We start from the raw sequence: 19,873 nt of genomic DNA, 5'->3' as shown, positions 1-19,873 counted from the left end.
AGATGTCTCTATGAAAGATTTGTGATTTGATTTAGGCCTACACCTTTTCATAGCCTTTATGCCTAAAAACTGTATGTGACAACTGTATAGTGTTAAAAAAAATTGCATCTACAGTAAAAGTAAAAGCTGCTATAGTGATGTTTCTTCTGACCAGCGGTGGAATTGAAATTTAAAAAAAGTCATTGGGAACTCATCAATGTTAAATCTAAACATTCTAAAAATAAAGATTTGTCAAACTCTGTTCCCATATACTTCCTTGATTGCGACCAGTCATTTAAGGCAGAGTTTCCCAAACTCGGTCCTGGGGCCCCTCCTGTGTGCACATTTTGGTTTTTGCACTAGCACTACACAGCGGATTTAAAATAACCAACTCATCATGAAACGTTGATTAATTTAATCAGCTTTGTAGTGCTAGGGCAAAAAACTAAATGTGCACCCAGGACCGAGTTTGGGAAACCCTGGGGTGCGTTCAGTATGTTTTTACGTTCTCGAACGTTCAATTGAACAGAAACATTTCTGTACTGAACGACCAGTTGAAAAACAGGGAGGGGTTGTGTGTTGGGAAACACTGTCCGCATGTCCACTGCCCTTTAAATACGTCACTCATTGCTTCAAGCCACACCCACCAAATGGAAGAAAACCTTCATATTCACGGTCATTGGCGCAAACATACCTCAAAGTCTGTTCAATAACGTTTTGGGGAAACGTGTTGTTCAGAACTAACCGCTCTGCAACAATTGAACGCACCTCTGATATAGGGTCGTGTGGGCGCTATACATATTGGTGGTGGATTCCTTTTCTTGGGGGTGAGACGCTTTGCAGATGATCAAGGTGGGTATGAAATGAAACCATTAAAAATTAAAGACCTGAAAATGATCATTCTAATCACAAGAGTAAGTTATGTTCAAGTTGAGGTAAAGATATCTCGATGAATATATTTTTTAAATTAATTAATAAATTCATTTATACAATTAGTGATATCACATTTCACATCACATAAGATTTTCAAATCTCCGGTTCAGATCTTAACAAAGTTGCAATCAGGCAACTTATTCTGCACCCATGAGTGGGGTCCTTCATACAAGCATGTTTGTTTACCTACACGTCATCCGGAAGTGAGTGTCAAAGATGATGAGACTGGTGAGATCTCTTACTATTTTCAAACAAATAAGTTGTTTTATATCTTTAATTATTGATGACACTATGCCTGGTAACGCTTTACTGTTCAAGTTGCTCTCATGGAGTTTTTCTTAGCTAACTTTGTGTTGCCCTACTTCAGTGAGCCTTACTAGCTAACTGTTAGCTAGCTTGCTCACTTAACTTCACTTGTTCTTTTAGCTAGCTAGCTACGTTTTTATGCAATTATTTGAATAGATAAACCTTTGTAATGTTTTAAACCGAACTATTTAGCTAGAATGCACAAATTACCCCAGAGCCATCTAATTACTGTGTCCCTCACTGTCATGTCAGTTAGCTGTACAGTAGTAGCTATCTAAGTAGCGTTAGCCACCTCAATGAGCCTTGTTTGACAGCTCATTTCTTTCTTGAAAGGATTCACAGGAGGCAGATGCTCCACTCTTTGGTGACGACGATGATGATTCCCCCACCGCCACCAGACAGAAGAAATCAGAAATCAAGTGCGTTTTGGAAGTTGATTCACTAATTGATGAGGAGTAACAGAACAAACTGATATTGTCATTTCAACCCGTATCAGCTATTCTGATCGACCAGAACAAGAGATGTTGTTTTGCTGTAAATGTGAACTATTTCTTTCTCTCTCTCTCTCGTGTGTGTGTGTGTGTGTGTGTGTGTGTGTGTGTGTGTGTGTGTGTGTGTGTGTGTGTGTGTGTGTGTGTGTGTGTGTGTGTGTGTGTGTGTGTGTGATCAAAACCTGCTCTTGTTTTAGGCATCCCCTGGCCACGTTTTTCCATCTCTTCTTCCGCACCAGTGCCATCTTAGTCTACCTACTGTGTGAAATCCTGAGCAGTAGTTTCATCGTCTGTATGGTCACCATCATCCTCCTCCTTTCATGTGACTTCTGGACAGTCAAGGTGGGTGGGTTGTCACAGTTTGTGGTACAACTTAATTTGGTCATACCCTTTTCACACTATCGTGTTGGCCTGGATATTTTCTTTTCACATGGCCCTTTCCCACATTTTTCCAGCAATTATGTTGGATGTGTAACCAGGCCAGGCTAGCACAGCTTGACAGAGTAGTGTGAAAAGGGTAAAAGTTGCCTTATTTTTATAGGTACATTTGGTGAGTGATCCCATTGTGTTTCTTTCTCAGAATGTGTCTGGCAGGTTGATGGTGGGCCTCAGGTGGTGGAACCAGGTGGATGAGGATGGACAGAGCCACTGGGTGTTTGAGTCCAGACCAGTACGGTTCCAGTATAGTCCATGACTGTATTTGTATTTATTACGGCTCCCCATTAGCTGCTGCCAATGCAGCTTCTACTCTGCCTGGGGTCCAAACACATTAAGGCACTTACATATAAAACTAAATATAAAACAGTACATCATATAACCACTACATATCTACAATACAAAATGTATAATACCATATTACAATATACGTGTGTGCTAGTACTTGTATGCGTGTGTCTGTACATTTGTGTGTCTCTTCAGTCCCCACTGTTCTATAAGGTATATTTTTAGCTATTTTTAAAAGAAAGTCTGATTCTACTGCTTGCATCAGTTACCTGATGTGGAATAGAGTTCCATGTAGTCATGGCTCTATGTAGTACTGTGCGCCTCCCATAGTCTGTTCTGGACTTGGGGATTGTGAAGAGACCTCTGGTGGCATGTCTTGTGGGGTATGCATAGGTGTCTGAGCTGTGTGCTAGTAGTTTAAACAGAAAGATTGGTACATTCAGCTTGTCAACACTTCTTACAACAACAAGTAGTGCTGAAGTCAATCTCTCACGCACTTTGAGCCATGAGAGATTTACATGCATATCATTAATGTTAGCTCCCCGTGTACATCCAAGGGCCAGGCATGCTGCTCTGTTCTGAGCCAATTGTAATTTTCCAAAGTCCCTCGTTGTGGCACCTGACCACACTATTGAACAGTAGTCCAGGTGTGACAAAACTAAGGCCTGTAGGAGCTGCCTTGTTGATAGTGTTGTTAAGAAGGCAGAATAGCACTTTATTATGGACAGACTTCTCCCCATCTTAGCTACTGTTGTATCAATATGTTTTGACCATGACAGTTTACAATCCAGGGTTACTGCAAGCAGTTTGGTCACCTCCTTTTCCACATTATTCATTACAAGATTTAGTTGAGGTTTAGGGATTGATTTGTCCCAAATACAATGCTTTTAGTTTTGGAAATATTTAGGACTAAGTTATTCCTTGCCACCCATTCTGAAACTAGCTGCAGCTCTTTGTTATGTGTTGCAGTCATTTCAGTCGCCGTAGTAGCTGACGTGTTGAGTCATCCTCATACATAGACACACTGGCTTTACTCATGTCGTTAGTAAAGATTGAATAAAGTAAGGGGCCTAAACAGCTGCCCTGGGGAATTCCTGATTCTACTTGGATTATGTTGGAGAGGCTTCCATTAAAGAACACCCTCTGTGTTCTGTTAGACAAGTAACTCTTTATCCACAATGTAGCAGGGGGTGTAAAGCCATTACACATACATTTTTCCAGCATCCGACTATGATCAATAATGTCAAAAGCCGCACTGAAGTCTAACAAAACAGCCCCCACAATCTTTTTATCAATTTCTCTCAGCCAATTTGTTTACTGTAAAATAGCATTGTATCTGGTCAAGAAGGTTACTAAGGGTTGGTAATAGGCTGAGAGGAGTTGTAGTTGTTCCTGTCTATTAGTTTAGTTCATTTATTTATTCACACCCACAAAATACAAGTGAAAGACAAACAGTTGTCGTGGAAAATCATCTCAGAAATATAACACTCGTAAGAACTTGTGAAATCAATTAGACTTTTTTAATACAATTTGTATTGCAAGCCGGAATGTCCCGCAGAACACCCACCGCTTCCCAGCCCCGGTTCCAACATTTATACACAAATAGCATATGGGTCCACCCCATATGCAAATAAGCATACTTCCCCTAATTCTTCCTGCCATCATTATCTTTTTAGTTCAGGCTTCCTACTTGTTCACACCCAATAACGCCCATATCTGCTTTCAGTTCGATTATAATAGTGACCAGACCCATGCTTGTCTTAAAAATAATATATGTCCATCTATCCTATAGGCCTATGACTTAGCCCTGTAATTAACTCAATGCCTCAGCATGTTCTCTGGTATGTGTGTTTATTGGAATTGGCAGACTATGTGTCTCTTCTATCATTAGTATCCAGTTGCCTTAGGCATATTTCTCTGGTATGTGTGCTTATTGGAATTGTCAGACTATGTGTCTCTTCTATCATTAGTGTCCAGTTGCCTTAGGCATATTTCTCTGGTATGTGTGCTTTTAGTGGAATGGGTAGACTATAAGTCTAGTGTCTCCAAGTGCCCTAGGTGCCCATGTGTCTGGTCAGTCTGTCAGCACAATGGAGAAAATAAGAGGGCCAGGACGTCCCTTAGTAGATCTCTATTATCACAGTCTCATGATCAACGTGAACATGTGGTTCGTTACTTTAATGTTCAGCTGTCTTATGTCTTTATATGTTATCCATGTGTCTCATGTTACTCCTACAATCCCCCCTCTGGGGCTAATTAGCCACATAAATGATACAAATAAGACTTTGGGATAGTAAATGAGAATACCTATGATAAACAAGAAAATACAAAAAATAAAAACAAAGTGAAGCATATAAACCAACTAGACCAAACATCTCCAATGTGAAATAGGAGTAAAAGATCCAATCAGAAACATTAAAGAAAACCTAACTAGACCAAACATCTCCAATTTTCATAAGAGTAAAAGATCTAATTAGGTATAAAAATAAAAGATAATACAATGAGTATAATAATAAATTGAATATGAGAAAATCAAAGACCTACATGCAGTTATAAAAGAAAATTGACACAACATCATTCTAAATTTAAGCATTTCAACATGATCCTCCCTCGCAGACACCTCTCTAATAAAGTGATATCAATGATACCAACCTTTGTTAAGAAGATTAAGGACATGGTCCATAGACACTTGTAACCGGAATACCCTCTGTTACCTAACATGTTTTTGAAATTAACCTAGTTTTTTAGAAGGCATAACTAGCTTTAATTAAAGGAAACCATATATATTCATCAATATATATATCTAAAAATTCAAAGATCACTCCTTCTTCACTACTTCTTCTCGTGTGGTGTCCTTGAGTGGTTCTGATTCTGATATATCTAATTCTGTCGCTTTTACAATGTTCTTATCTTGGGGTAGATCATTAGAGTTTATCAGAAAGTTCCAAATGTCAGTAAAAAAACTCTCCTGACTATGATGTCTCAGGTTGCTTTGTGGATACGGTGGTCTGCTTGGTAAGGGAAGTCGATGTCATCTTAGTGGTAACTACTGTGGTCGTCACAGCAGCCGCCACCCTTGTTATTGTCACAGGTTCTTCCTGTTCAGGTGCAGGAGTAGGATCAATCTTAATGACCGTGGTGCTACTCCCTTCGGTCACTGTTGTTCTTGTTATTTCAACTATTAATTCTTCACCTTCAACTGGTTCAATCTGATTCATGATGAGCACCCTCTCGTCCTTTTCTTTGATTAATGTCAGGTCACATCCTTTCGGATCCCAAACGACTTGTCCCTTTGTTTGGTGATGTGTCCATCCACAGAGTGCCATCTCCGGTAAGGGTTTGATCCTTATGATTGAGATAGACTTCAGTTCTCCTGCTTCTGTTATAAGTTGAGGTGGAACAGAGATTCTAACCTTGTCAGTCTTTTTGGATTGTTCAGCTGATTCCTTTCTTCTCTTCCTGCTTCCACCATACATCTTGATTGTGCGTGAGTCTGTTGTTTCTATACTAGCATTCACTGTTACTTCTTGTTATGTCAATGTCATTATTCTTTTGTTGTTCTAACTTCAATTGTCTGTAAAGGAGACCATTCAAGAGTTGAAAAGTCAATTGTGAGGAAATCCCCATTTTCTTCAGCTTGCGGGACTTTTCCTCCTCTTTCTTCACCTGAGGCTCCCTCCTCAGGCCGGACTTAGCTTCCATCTGGAAGGGTTTCAATTTTAGGGAAGAAATGTTCTCATTCTGTTCCTTGTGAGGCCTCTCCTCCTCTTCTGGGTGCATTAGTCGGTGCACCTGTCACATTTTGGCTTTCACTTGATTTGCTGTTTTCTTGGCTCCTCCCTGGTGAATCAGCATCCTCTGTGTCCTCATCTCTATATGGTTGTATCCTTCTCTCTGTTGGGACTCAGCTGCAGTGGTTCAGATGGTACCACGTCTGGCTTCTTTTCATTTGGACGGCCGTTCTTGTTGCTTTGGCCACCTCATAGGGTCCTTCTCTCCTCGGTGGATCCCACTTCCTCCGGAACACTCGAACGTGGACTAGATCTCCTGGTATCACTGGGAGAGGTCCTTCTGGTCCCCTTGGATCATCAGACGCAGAACCTCTCATCCTGGTTCAGGTTTCTGCCTACTTTCTGTGAGGCATTCATACTTAGAGACTTATGGCCTCTGTTCTATGATTGCACCATACTTCCTCTTACTTCCATCACTCATCACACAACAAACAGACATTCCAGCTGAAGCTGGCGAACCCCTCTCCTTCTGGTTTCCTAAACATAAGACTTGGAAAACGACAAAACATAACAGCATTGACAATGTTATTTGTTATGCATAAATATATTCATGAAAACTGAAATCTGAGACCATGACAATTCCCACTCTCTCTTCACATGACTCTATGCCTCCAGGATACTTTTTCTGCTGGACTCCACAAAAATAAAAGCCCTAAAAAGCTTCCTCATGCTTCCACCCAGTCTTCCCCTTTCGGCCCCAGGTTCTGAGAGGTGTTCCCAAATCATGTCATTTTTACTTAGTTTCCCATCTGCTCCATTTTAACTGATAATCATGTGCATAACCTTAATCAACATGATCTCTTCTTGACGTAATTCAACACTGTATATGCTTTCATATCAATCCCTTTAACATGTTTGTTTAGAGTATAATATCCTATCATCCATTCTCTTTCACATGATGCATTAAAAAATGAAACAAGTAGCCTCCAAACACAACCCAGTATGTCTATAGTGGAATCTAGTCTCTCTCTCTCTCTCTCTGATTCCACATCCTCTGTCATGGTGTTTTCAAGCTCACCCATTATTCAGCTGGACCTTACTTCTCGTGAGACTTATGCACCCACCAAAGAGAGACATGAAGATCTTTACCACTGCAGTGTTGTAAGAAGTATACCACCAGCCTGGTGTATCTTGATGTACACTCAGTCTCCAGAATGCAGCCCAAGCCCTTCCATTTCTGGCTGTTTTTTCCTGAGGACATACACACTAACACATGGGTTATTCCCTGACAGACTTTCTTCTTATAGCAAGATCACTAAATCTTAATTTTTAATAACAGCCCTATGTAACCATTCTGCCTCAAATACCTGGCCTCCTGCCACAGAAATATTCATAATGATAGTCAAATGATGGTCCCTACAGCAACTGCTGTAAAATAACATATAATCAGTCAAGTGTCTTCCAGTTGGATTAATATCCAATCCTAACAAAACTAAGTCATAAGTTTCTTAAACTTTTGCTCTAATGTTCAAAATGCCACCACTTATTCTTTTTACCATATCTTTAGATATGTGAATTGTTCTATTTACTTTAGAATTGTCCCTATATTTTACACAGCCAGCTGTCTTTCCTTTTCTGTGAATTATCTCTATTATTATACATAGTTTCTAGAAATAACACCCCTTCACTACCATTACCTTCATTTATGAGTCCCCTAACCCATAACAGCCATTGTTTGATACATACTTAAAACATCCTTAAGTCAATTTATATATCATTTATATCAGTATCAGTCCCTCCTCAGGAACATATACACAACCTTATGTTCCTCAAAACAAAAATAAATTGACCAAACGAGAAAAAGAGAAAAAAAAAAATTATAATAATTACACATTTGCAATAAATTACCACTATTTGTAATGTAATTAAACCTGGAGAAAACGTCCATCTGTTTCATTCTATGCCCATGTTATTATTGGTCTCTTTCTTCTTCATTCTTGGGTATCATCGCACAACAGACTACCTTTTTATTCAATTAAACATTACATTTTATCATTACAATTCCAATGACATTATAAAACAAAAGAAACAAAAAAAAACTTTAATCTAATATTCTGTAAGTTTTGGCAACCACCTTGTCTCAGGATTAGATTCCAGAGCGGCCCTAGGCCTATTAAATTTAAACAGTTCTATATCTAAATAACTAAACAGTTATTTTTTTTTATACATTTTCCAACCCAATATTCAGGATAACAATCCTTAGTGTTTACTTTAACTCACATTTGACCTTATCTATTCAATACACATCATCCCTTTAATAATTAACATTTATACTAAACACTTTAAATACCAGTATTATCTATTGTACAATATCCCTTTTGTCTCAGTTTTTCTCTCATGAGTGGCCTGATAATAAAAGGTCAGTACCCCAATTCCTTTAAGTCATTATTCACCCAACAAATATATTTCAGCATGTCTATTTTTAAACACAGTTCACAGGTCATCAGACACAGTTGTCCCTTACCATTCAGTCGGTCAGGGTGGGTTTGAGCTCCACACCCACTTGTGGTGATATTCTCTCTCATGCCTTAAAGCATTCTGTCGTCACCTTTTATGATAACTCCCTTATTCTACTGGTGATCTCTCAGATGAATTACAGATGATGTATTTATCAACAAAACCCTCACAGAAACCCACACTCCAATAAACCCTTTGGAGTAACTTTCATCACTTTTTATATGCAGAATGAACAAAGCACATTTGTGTATTTACCCAAAGACCATAACCCCAAGGAACTGATAGTTTTACCTATGAACCCATGTTATATCAAAATAAAAATTAAAATAAACCTATTCGAATAACTTATTCAATTTAAGGGTACAACTCTTCATAATTTTCCCAGGGACATAATAGATTTTCAAAGTAATTATACAGTTTGAATAGAGTCTGGTGTCTTTTATACATTTTATAAGTAAATCCCACCTGTTCCAACAATTTCTAGTAAAAGGTGATCAGTCTTTCACAGGAAATTCTTAGGATTCAGGGCATTTTGACACCATTAACATGTTTCCACTCCCCCTTTCTTTAGGAACAACTTAAATACATTTTTCAAAAACATTTCCATCCTTTTGCATACCCAATTTGAAACTGAATTGGAAAAAACCCTTCCAATAAATCTACTAATGCATATTCATTCCCAGTACATGGTGTACTTACTAGTGAACCATAAGCCAATAACGCAAAGGGACTGGACTCACTCATCCAGAACTCCATTTTTGAGCCTTATCCAGATATTTTTATTTTTAAAGCGGCTGACTTTAATTAACTGCTTTCCACAGTAATGCAGTCTCCAATGATATTTTGACCAGAGAAGATTAAACCTTTTTTTTTTTTCCTGGAAAAGAAAGTATACATATCGTTAATATTCACAATGTTACCTTTTGATCAGCAAATTGTTTTTATTCCATAAACGTCTTAACAGTTTTCAGAGAATGACGGTATAAAATGCCTAACAATTAAAATTCCATCTGTACTCTACTAGATGTCAAGTCAAACGTGATCTAATACTTCTTCTTGACCACATATAAACTGTAATCTCTATGAAACACTCATTGTTCGCTCAGAGACTATACACCGCCAAGTAAAAAAATTCCATTCTCACTAACCTCAAACCGATTAGTTTTTTGTTATTTTGACAAGGATATAAACTCTTGTATAGCGGCATTTCCTGCTACCGCACTAAGTTCTAGTGTCACATTACACTAATTTTCCCCATACCCATATTCAAAACAGAGAGCTATTTTCTTATTCGTTCTTAGATATTGTCAATAGTTCTGCTAATCACTATTTATCTTAACTAACCTAGATTCGTTTTTAACTTTATAGTACAATTTCAATTTATCGACGATTCTACTTTCTGTTTTGTTACCACACTGTTCTATTCATATTATACTATTCGGTTAACGCCTCTTTAATTATTTTTATTCATTATTTATTTTGACACCTTTTTAGTAATTTTACTATGGTCGCTTACTACTTTATCACGTCAGTGTTTTTATCCTTGATTATAACTTATTTTACTTCGATGTTCCTTAATTTCGTTCCCTCTGCCTAACAGTAGTTAGAGGCACCCTTCCTCAACTTTCTACTCTGTCACAGGAGGGCTGCGCGCTCCCTCTTCTGGAAGCTCTGCCTACACACACACACAACCTGTCCTTTCTTTCTTCCTAATGTTCTATCTCTACACAGATCTACTCATTTCTTACAACATTTTCATTCATCCTTTTATGTTTCATCCGTTCATTCAATCCCTTTGTTTTTACCTCAAAACAACTTAGTCTTTCTTTATTGACTTAATTCACTTCCTCCTACATAAGCCTAGACTTCTAGGATTTCTACAATATGACGAGACTACTGTCTAATCGGATCAGCTTGTCTTCATATCCTATTCACCCCCCCAATACTGATCTTTTCTTCTATTATTAGAGTAGTATTGTGGCGTGACCTACTGAATTACAAAACCCTGTTAGCTAGACAGAGCGTTTTTTTATTCGCAGGATTTCTTTTGCATTTGAACGCCGCACAATCGGGCCAACGTTTTTCCTGCAACCTAAATATTTCACCCGTACAGTCCTCCTTTCAGAGCGGTAACTATGAATATTTATTTAACTACTGATTTATGTTTTGACCGTATAAGCTACTTTTGCAGTTGAACGCCGCACAATCGGGCCAACGTTTTCCTGCAACCTAATATTTCACCCGTACAGTCCCCCTTTCAGAGCGGTAACCATGAAATATTTATTTAACTACTAAATATTCACCAACAGACCCTTCTGCCGTGAATATCCCACCCAAGCAGACCTCTTTAAAAATGTTCCTTTTTTAAAGAGCGGTATCGTGGCTTCCTAACTACTTATTTATGCAGTTCTCTGTTATCTTTAGAGCCGTTATTCATAAGTAACCTGTCCAAGCATTCCTTCTACTAATTTTATTGAAGAGGTATCACAGGATTTTCTACCTACATTATCTGTCCCTTATTATAGCCAGCCATCTCAGCCAGATTCGCAAACAACCGCATCATTTAAGCTACACATTCGAACGGTCTGATCAGAACGAGCGCATGCATACCCACTCCGCTAAACACCTAACACAAGCAAAGTTCACAGCGCCTATTCACTCAGTCTCTATACTACATGCGCATACATTTATATTTAATACAATTCCCCAAATTACACATACATGCAAATTCATTGAATTCAAAAGTTCTTTAGTATTTACTGGTTTCTTTTTAGGAAATTTGAAAGAGAGACTTACGTGGCGCCCCTCTCGCTGAGACAGGATCTCTGAAGCAATCCATACAAACATTTCAACTATGTAAGAACAAGCTTACCTTGTTATAGTTGTGGCCATATTGTTTGCAGGATTGTCCAAAGAAACTATCACCAGCCCTGAACGCCATTCCTCAGTCCCTGTCCCTCCTGGCTAAGCTCGCCAAATATGTCGTGGAAAATCATCTCAGAAATATAACACTCGTAAGAACTTGTGAAATCAATTAGACTTTTTTAATACAATTTGTATTGCAAGCCGGAATGTCCCGCAGAACACCCACCGCTTCCCAGCCCCGGTTCCAACATTTATACACAAATAGCATATGGGTCCACCCCATATGCAAATAAGCATACTTCCCCTAATTCTTCCTGCCATCATTATCTTTTTAGTTCAGGCTTCCTACTTGTTCACACCCAATAACGCCCATATCTGCTTTCAGTTCGATTATAATAGTGACCAGACCCATGCTTGTCTTAAAAATAATATATGTCCATCTATCCTATAGGCCTATGACTTAGCCCTGTAATTAACTCAATGCCTCAGCATGTTCTCTGGTATGTGTGTTTATTGGAATTGGCAGACTATGTGTCTCTTCTATCATTAGTATCCAGTTGCCTTAGGCATATTTCTCTGGTATGTGTGCTTATTGGAATTGTCAGACTATGTGTCTCTTCTATCATTAGTGTCCAGTTGCCTTAGGCATATTTCTCTGGTATGTGTGCTTTTAGTGGAATGGGTAGACTATAAGTCTAGTGTCTCCAAGTGCCCTAGGTGCCCATGTGTCTGGTCAGTCTGTCAGCACAATGGAGAAAATAAGAGGGCCAGGACGTCCCTTAGTAGATCTCTATTATCACAGTCTCATGATCAACGTGAACATGTGGTTCGTTACTTTAATGTTCAGCTGTCTTATGTCTTTATATGTTATCCATGTGTCTCATGTTACTCCTACACAGTGCAGATAAACAACAAGGTGAGTTTGCATATCAAAGAGGGCTTATATGAAAATTGCAGCCCCAAAAGAAACGGTATATAGAAAATCAGACTGTTCAATCAATTAAACAAAGCACAGAGTCTACGACTGAAAGAATTGCAACAATTAAGACTTCTGTAGAACATCATCATGTGCTTAATTTTCCCAACTCTCTGTAGGCAACCAGTAGAAAAGTTCCAACCAACTCTGAATCACAGATCTTCTGGCTGGGTCTGGTTGTGTGTCCAGTCCTCTGGGTCATCTTTGTGTTCAGTACTCTCTTCTCCTTCAAGTTTAAGTGGCTGGTGGGTTCAGTGCCTTTCCTTTCCCCATTTGAATTTAGACATCTCTAATTTCCCACTGGATAATTAATATGTCAAACCTAGTATGAAGCTAGCTATATGATTTGAACTTAAACAGATACATGCATTGTTTTGGGTTCTCAAAGAAACATAAATAATCACAACGCATTGCATTTTTATGTCATGTCCCCTTGCAGGCAGTGGTGATCATGGGTGTGGCCTTGCAGTGGGCCAACCTGTATGGATATGTGCGATGCAAAGTAGGCGGGAAGACCAACTTGAGGAGCATGGCAACCAACTACCTTGGCAGCCAGTTCTTCAAACGGGTATATAGTTCTTATTTAAAAGCAGATCATATTAGACATTTCAGCTCATGGGTAGCAATTCAGAGGATAATAAACACCAACAAATGTTTTATTTAGACTACAATTGTATTTCCCATTTGAGATCGGGTTCAGTTGCAACATGGACCACTTTTGTCTGTGATAATATAGTTATATGATATTTCTGCCATCTAAACATTCATGTTTGTTTTCTTTATATAGGCAATGGCCAAACAGGGACCCTAGAGGTGGATGTGCAGAGAGAAGAAACATTAGCATTTCTGCTAATGTAATATTTTATGTTATCAAGAGGATCTTGCCTTGCTTTAACTGAGGCATAGGCTACTGTTATTTTTCTTAATTCCTGTTGAACAGGTGGAAGGCATCTCTCTATTCTGAGGGCACAGGGTTGTTTCCTACAGAGTCCTACAAACTAAGATACTACTAGGTTTCTTTGTATGTTTTCTTCATTTGTTTTCCTGCTAAATATTCAAATACAACCTTGTTAATGATTGATAACTGCTGATTGTAATATAAGAAATTTGTAAATATTATATTTACATAAAATGTCTGGGTGAATGAATAAAACAAAAGTGTATGTCAAGTGAGTTGTAATAATATCATGCAAAAAATGTCCACACTAAATGCAGCCAAGCCAAGCCAATGGAATTTGTCCTTGGAAGTTTGGTGCAAAGAAGCAGAAGCCACTTGACCAACCGTCAACAACCCTTTTAATCTGTGGTTCAGTTGGCTAACTAATTTACCTGGCAGGGGGTGAACTGTTTTACAAATGCTTGACAATAAAATAGTAAAGTTATACCTAAGAAGGGAATTGTTAACAGAATGACTGCGACAGATGAAACATATTTGTGGAGAGAGAAGATTGAGGAGAAGCTCAAACGGGTAACGTTAGGCTCGCTGGCTAGTTACAGTAGCTAGCGTTAGCAAATCAAGTTATCCATGAACTAGGACTAACGTTAGCAGTTGTAGCTTGCTAGTAACTCCTGGGTTAGGGTGTCAATCAGACCACACAATGGCTAGTGAACACTTCACATGTCTGTCCTAATATTATATGACATTGCTTGCTAGAGTAGTAGACTTACTATTAACGTTTTGACTATTTGTATGAGGACTCACTGTATCCTCATTAAAAGGGACAATAATATTCGCTATAGGAAGAGCTAACGTTAGCCAAATTAGATTAAACTAGCTAGCTACCAATCCGTTTTCTTCTCAAGGATCAAGATCTGCTGACATTCGTTAGCGACAGCCTTAAAAGAAGTGATCAACTGACTAAAGGCATGGTAAGCTACACCTGAAAGCAAAGAAAACTTACATAAGCTAGCTAACTGTTAGCTACCTGACTTGTGTCCAACTAACGTTACTGTGTCACAGATATTAATTAAATCAGTGCTTGACTTGGGCAGGAGCTCACTGGAACTGAGTAACGTTACCACACCTCAAATATGCTACTACTTGAGTTCCTGCACTTCTCACATAATATTATTAGCTAAAACGTATTGGTGAGTTAATGTATTGAATTGCAAATAAAGTAGAGTTCAAATGCCATGTCTTATTAAGATAGCTTCAGTTCTATGCAAGCTTTAACGTGAGACAGTGTAGCTCAAGGTGTGGTGTCCTAGGTGTCCATTCTCTCATCGTTGGAGGGCCGTTTGGAGCACCTGGAGAACTCGGTCGTTCCCATGCACGAAAGCACACAGAACCTGTTGCAGCTGAAGGGGACAATGCAAAAGACATTATTCTACCTGGACGATGCCATCTGCCATTACCAAGCCGTCCGAGACACAGACAAGATCATCATACAGGGGTGAGAGTAGGGAGAACGATGACACACACACACTCACACAAGCCCCATATTTGACCTCGTATACCCTATTCACAATACTGTGGAGTTGGCCTGCACTGGCCTGGTTAGGTTACATTTATTTGCTGGAATTATATTGGAAAAGGACAATGATCCAAGCCAGCACAGCTTGTTTTGGGAAGCCACGAGAGAGTGAAAAGAGTACTACTGATGTTCTGTTAATTGAGGTTCAGTATGATGTTCTGTTAATTGAGGTTCAGTATGATGTTCTGTTAATAGAGGTTCGGTATGATGTTCTGTTAATAGAGGTTCTGTATGATCTGTTAATAGACGTTCAGTATGATGTTCTGTTAATAGAGGTTCAGTATGATGTTCTGTTAATAGAGGTTCAGTATGATGTTCTGTTAATAGACGTTCAGTATGATGTTCTGTTAATAGAGGTTCGGTATGATGTTCTGTTAATAGAGGTTCAGTATGATGTTCTGTTAATAGAGGTTCGGTATGATGTTCTGTTAATAGAGGTTCAGTATGATGTTCTGTTAATAGAGGTTCAGTATGATGTTCTGTTAATAGAGGTTCAGTATGATGTTCTGTTAATAGAGGTTCAGTATGATGTTCTGTTAATAGAGGTTCAGTATGATGTTCTGTTAATAGAGGTTCAGTATGATGTTCTGTTAATAGAGGTTCAGTATGATGTTCTGTTAATAGAGGTTCAGTATGATGTTCTGTTAATAGAGGTTCGGTATGATGTTCTGTTAATAGAGGTTCGGTATGATGTTCTGTTAATAGAGGTTCAGTATGATGTTCTGTTAATAGAGGTTCAGTATGATGTTCTGTTAATAGAGGTTCGGTATGATGTTCTGTTAATAGAGGTTCTGTATGATGTTCTGTTAATAGAGGTTCGGTATGATGTTCTGTTAATAGAGGTTCGGTATGATGTTCTGTTAATAGAGGTTCGGTATGATGTTCTGTTAATAGAGGTTCGGTATGATGTTCTGTTAATAGAGGTTCGGTATGATGTTCTGTTAATAGAGGTTCGGTATGATGTTCTGTTAATAGAGGTTCAGTATGATGTTCTGTTAATAGAGGTTCAGTATGATGTTCTGTTAATAGAGGTTCAGTATGATGTTCTGTTAATAGAGGTTCTGTATGATCTGTTAATAGAGGTTCAGTATAATGTTCTGTTAATAGAGGTTCGGTATGATGTTCTGTTAATAGAGGTTCTGTATGATGTTCTGTTAATAGAGGTTCAGTATGATGTTCTGTTAATAGAGGTTCAGTATGATGTTCTGTTAATAGAGGTTCAGTATGATGTTCTGTTAATTGAGGTTCAGTATGATGTTCTGTTAATAGAGGTTCAGTATGATGATCTGTTAATAGAGGTTCGGTATGATGTTCTGTTAATAGAGGTTCTGTATGATCTGTTAATAGACGTTCAGTATGATGTTCTGTTAATAGAGGTTCGGTATGATGTTCTGTTAATAGAGGTTCAGTATGATGTTCTGTTAATAGAGGTTCGGTATGATGTTCTGTTAATAGACGTTCAGTATGATGTTCTGTTAATAGAGGTTCGGTATGATGTTCTGTTAATAGAGGTTCGGTATGATGTTCTGTTAATAGAGGTTCTGTATGATCTGTTAATAGACGTTCAGTATGATGTTCTGTTAATTGAGGTTCAGTATGATGTTCTGTTAATTGAGGTTCAGTATGATGTTCTGTTAATAGAGGTTCGGTATGATGTTCTGTTAATAGAGGTTCAGTATGATGTTCTGTTAATAGAGGTTCAGTATGATGTTCTGTTAATAGAGGTTCAGTATGATGTTCTGTTAATAGAGGTTCAGTATGATGTTCTGTTAATAGAGGTTCAGTATGATGTTCTGTTAATAGAGGTTCAGTATGATGTTCTGTTAATAGAGGTTCAGTATGATGTTCTGTTAATAGACGTTCAGTATGATGTTCTGTTAATAGAGGTTCAGTATGATGTTCTGTTAATAGAGGTTCGGTATGATGTTCTGTTAATAGAGGTTCGGTATGATGTTCCGTTAATAGACGTTCAGTATGATCTGTTAATAGAGGTTCGGTATGATGTTCCGTTAATAGACGTTCAGTATGATCTGTTAATAGATGTTCAGTATGATGTTCTGTTAATAGAGGTTCAGTATGATGTTCTGTTAATAGACGTTCAGTATGATGTTCCGTTAATAGACGTTCAGTATGATGTTCTGTTAATAGAGGTTCAGTATGATGTTCTGTTAATAGAGGTTCAGTATGATGTTCTGTTAATAGAGGTTCGTTATGATGTTCTGTTAATTGAGGTTCAGTATGATGTTCTGTTAATAGACGTTCAGTATGATGTTCTGTTAATAGAGGTTCTGTATGATCTGTTAATAGAGGTTCAGTATGATGTTCTGTTAATAGAGGTTCAGTATGATGTTCTGTTAATAGAGGTTCTGTATGATCTGTTAATAGAGGTTCAGTATGATGTTCTGTTAATAGAGGTTCAGTATGATGTTCTGTTAATTGAGGTTCGGTATGATGTTCTGTTAATAGAGGTTCAGTATGATGTTCTGTTAATAGAGGTTCAGTATGATGTTCTGTTAATAGAGGTTCAGTATGATGTTCTGTTAATAGAGGTTCAGTATGATGTTCTGTTAATAGAGGTTCGGTATGATGTTCTGTTAATAGAGGTTCTGTATGATCTGTTAATAGAGGTTCTGTATGATGTTCTGTTAATAGAGGTTCAGTATGATGTTCTGTTAATAGAGGTTCAGTATGATGTTCTGTTAATAGAGGTTCGGTATGATGTTCTGTTAATAGAGGTTCTGTATGATCTGTTAATAGACGTTCAGTATGATGTTCTGTTAATAGAGGTTCTGTATGATCTGTTAATAGAGGTTCTGTATGATGTTCTGTTAATAGAGGTTCGGTATGATGTTCTGTTAATAGAGGTTCAGTATGATGTTCTGTTAATAGAGGTTCGGTATGATGTTCTGTTAATAGAGGTTCAGTATGATGTTCTATTAATAGAGGTTCAGTATGATGTTCTGTTATTAGAGGTTCAGTATGGGTCAAGGGAGAAGGAGAGGGAGAATGGTCATATTTGTGTCAACTATGTGTGTCAAATACATGACTGATCAACTGATAATTTTAGAATGAAATACGTAATTTTTTTCTGTATGTACATGTGTTTCTTTGCAAAGGCCTACAGGAAGACTTTCTGACTATCTAGCCTGTGTTCACCGACTCAAGAAAGCAGAGGAGTACTTTCAACAGGAAGACCCGGACGGGCCTGAGCTGAATATGCTGGTAACACTGTCTTCATGTATTTCTGTTTCCATCTCTAATTCAATCAAGCCAGGTTCTCTTTGTAGAAGTATGAATACTATCAAACAGTTGGACAAGAGAATAGAGTATGCTTCGCTTCAGTGAAAGGGTGCTCATTAGTCACAAGATACCTTATTTTACTAGAAGAGATGGTCGCTATTAAATCACTACAGTCACTATCCAATAACTGTTAGATTTAAATCACTACAGTCACTATCCAATAACTGTTAGATTTAAATCACTATATAGACACTATCCAATAACTGTTAGATTTAAATCACTATATAGACACTATCCAATAACTGTTAGATTTAAATCACTATATAGTCACTATCCAATAACTGTTAGATTTAAATCACTATATAGACACTATCCAATAACTGTTAGATATAAATCACTATAGTCACTATCCAATAACTGTTAGATTTAAATCACTATATAGTCACTATCCAATAACTGTTAGATATAAATCACTATATAGTCACTATCCAATAACTGTTAGATATAAATCACTATATAGTCACTAACCAATAACTGTTAGATTTAAATCACTATATAGACACTATCCAATAACTGTTAGATTTAAATCACTATAGTCACTATCCAATAACTGTTAGATTTAAATCACTATAGTCACTATCCAATAACTGTTAGATCCTCCGATTTGAACGTACAGCACACACTGAGTGTACAGAACATGAACACCTGCTCTGTCCATGACATAGACCGACCAGGTGAATCCAAGTGAAAGCTACGATCCCTTATTGATGTCAATTGTTAAATCCACTTCAATCAGTGTAGATGAAGGGGGGAGGTGACAGGTTAAAGAAGGATTATTAAGCCTTGAGAGAATCAAGACATGGATTGTGTATGTCTGCCATTCAGATGGTAAACGGCAAGAAAAAAATATGTAAGTGCCTTTGAACGGGGTATGGTAGTAAACTAAGATCTCTAAACCACGGTTGGGTTCAATTCCAGTCATTTCAGGAAGTCCCCTAAAATTATAATTCCAATTCTCTTCAATGCTTTTCAATGAGGAACATTTGGAATAGGAACTGACATTTGGTTTACTTTCTAATTTGACTGGGTTTGAAATGGAATTGACCCCAACACTGCTCTAAACGTTTTTGCAGAGAGGCCGTTTAGAGAGTGCCAAGTCACAGCTGGAGTCCCAGTTCCAAGTCCTTTTGGGGCGCTACAGCAAGCCAGTGCAGACAGTCAAAATCCTGGATGTCCTGGCCAAAAAGTACCTGAATGGGTCTGCAGGCGGAGTGGAGGAGGTACAACTCATACCCCAAACTAGGCTTCAGGACATCATCTCCATCTCCACCTGGCTGATAGGTAAGGTAGTGGTGCTGCCCATCTCCACCTGGCTGATACTGTAGGTAAGGTAGTGGTACTGCCTGTTCACCTGTAGTATGTCTCTGTCACTAACAGGAGGAGGTCCCTACTCTCAGCATTGTTGTCCATGTTGTAAACCAGGGTTGGGGTCAATTCCAGTAAATTCCAGAAGTACACTGAAATTCCAATTCACTTCAATGCTTTTCAGTGAGGAAAATTTGCAATTGGAATTAGTTTTTTTACTTTCTATATGGAATTGATCCCAACCCTGGTGTAAAGTTAAACAACATAATTCAG

At 38.1% G+C, this 19,873-nt stretch overlaps 2 protein-coding genes across 3 annotated transcripts; both read left to right on the top strand.

Moving 5' to 3' along the window:
* Positions 1-641: 641 nt before the first annotated feature.
* On the top strand, positions 642-13,690 carry LOC120041407 (Golgi apparatus membrane protein TVP23 homolog B-like). 2 transcript variants are annotated; one of them, XM_038986363.1, is made up of 8 exons: positions 642-831; positions 1,023-1,140; positions 1,552-1,637; positions 1,907-2,051; positions 2,290-2,379; positions 12,641-12,766; positions 12,961-13,089; positions 13,309-13,690. In XM_038986363.1, the coding sequence occupies exons 2-8, from the start codon at positions 1,129-1,131 to the stop codon at positions 13,330-13,332; spliced, it is 612 nt and encodes a 203-aa protein (XP_038842291.1). In that variant the 5' UTR covers positions 642-831; positions 1,023-1,128; the 3' UTR covers positions 13,333-13,690. The 2 variants fall into 2 exon arrangements, with proteins under 2 accessions (XP_038842291.1, XP_038842295.1); XM_038986367.1 differs by lacking the exon at positions 1,023-1,140.
* Positions 13,691-13,819: 129 nt separating this feature from the next.
* On the top strand, positions 13,820-19,620 carry LOC120044087 (exocyst complex component 7-like). The gene is made up of 3 exons (XM_038988675.1): positions 13,820-14,914; positions 18,112-18,217; positions 19,369-19,620. Exons 1-3 carry the CDS (start codon positions 14,790-14,792, stop codon positions 19,618-19,620), a joined length of 483 nt encoding a protein of 160 aa, XP_038844603.1. The 5' UTR covers positions 13,820-14,789.
* The last annotated feature ends 253 nt before the right edge of the window (positions 19,621-19,873 follow it).

The sequence above is a fragment of the Salvelinus namaycush genome, chromosome 3, assembly GCF_016432855.1.
Source record: "Salvelinus namaycush isolate Seneca chromosome 3, SaNama_1.0, whole genome shotgun sequence".
Classification (NCBI taxonomy): Eukaryota; Metazoa; Chordata; class Actinopteri; order Salmoniformes; family Salmonidae; genus Salvelinus; species Salvelinus namaycush.
The sequence above is the reverse complement of the archived record's forward strand: the minus strand, read 5'-3'. Positions and strand labels throughout refer to the sequence as shown.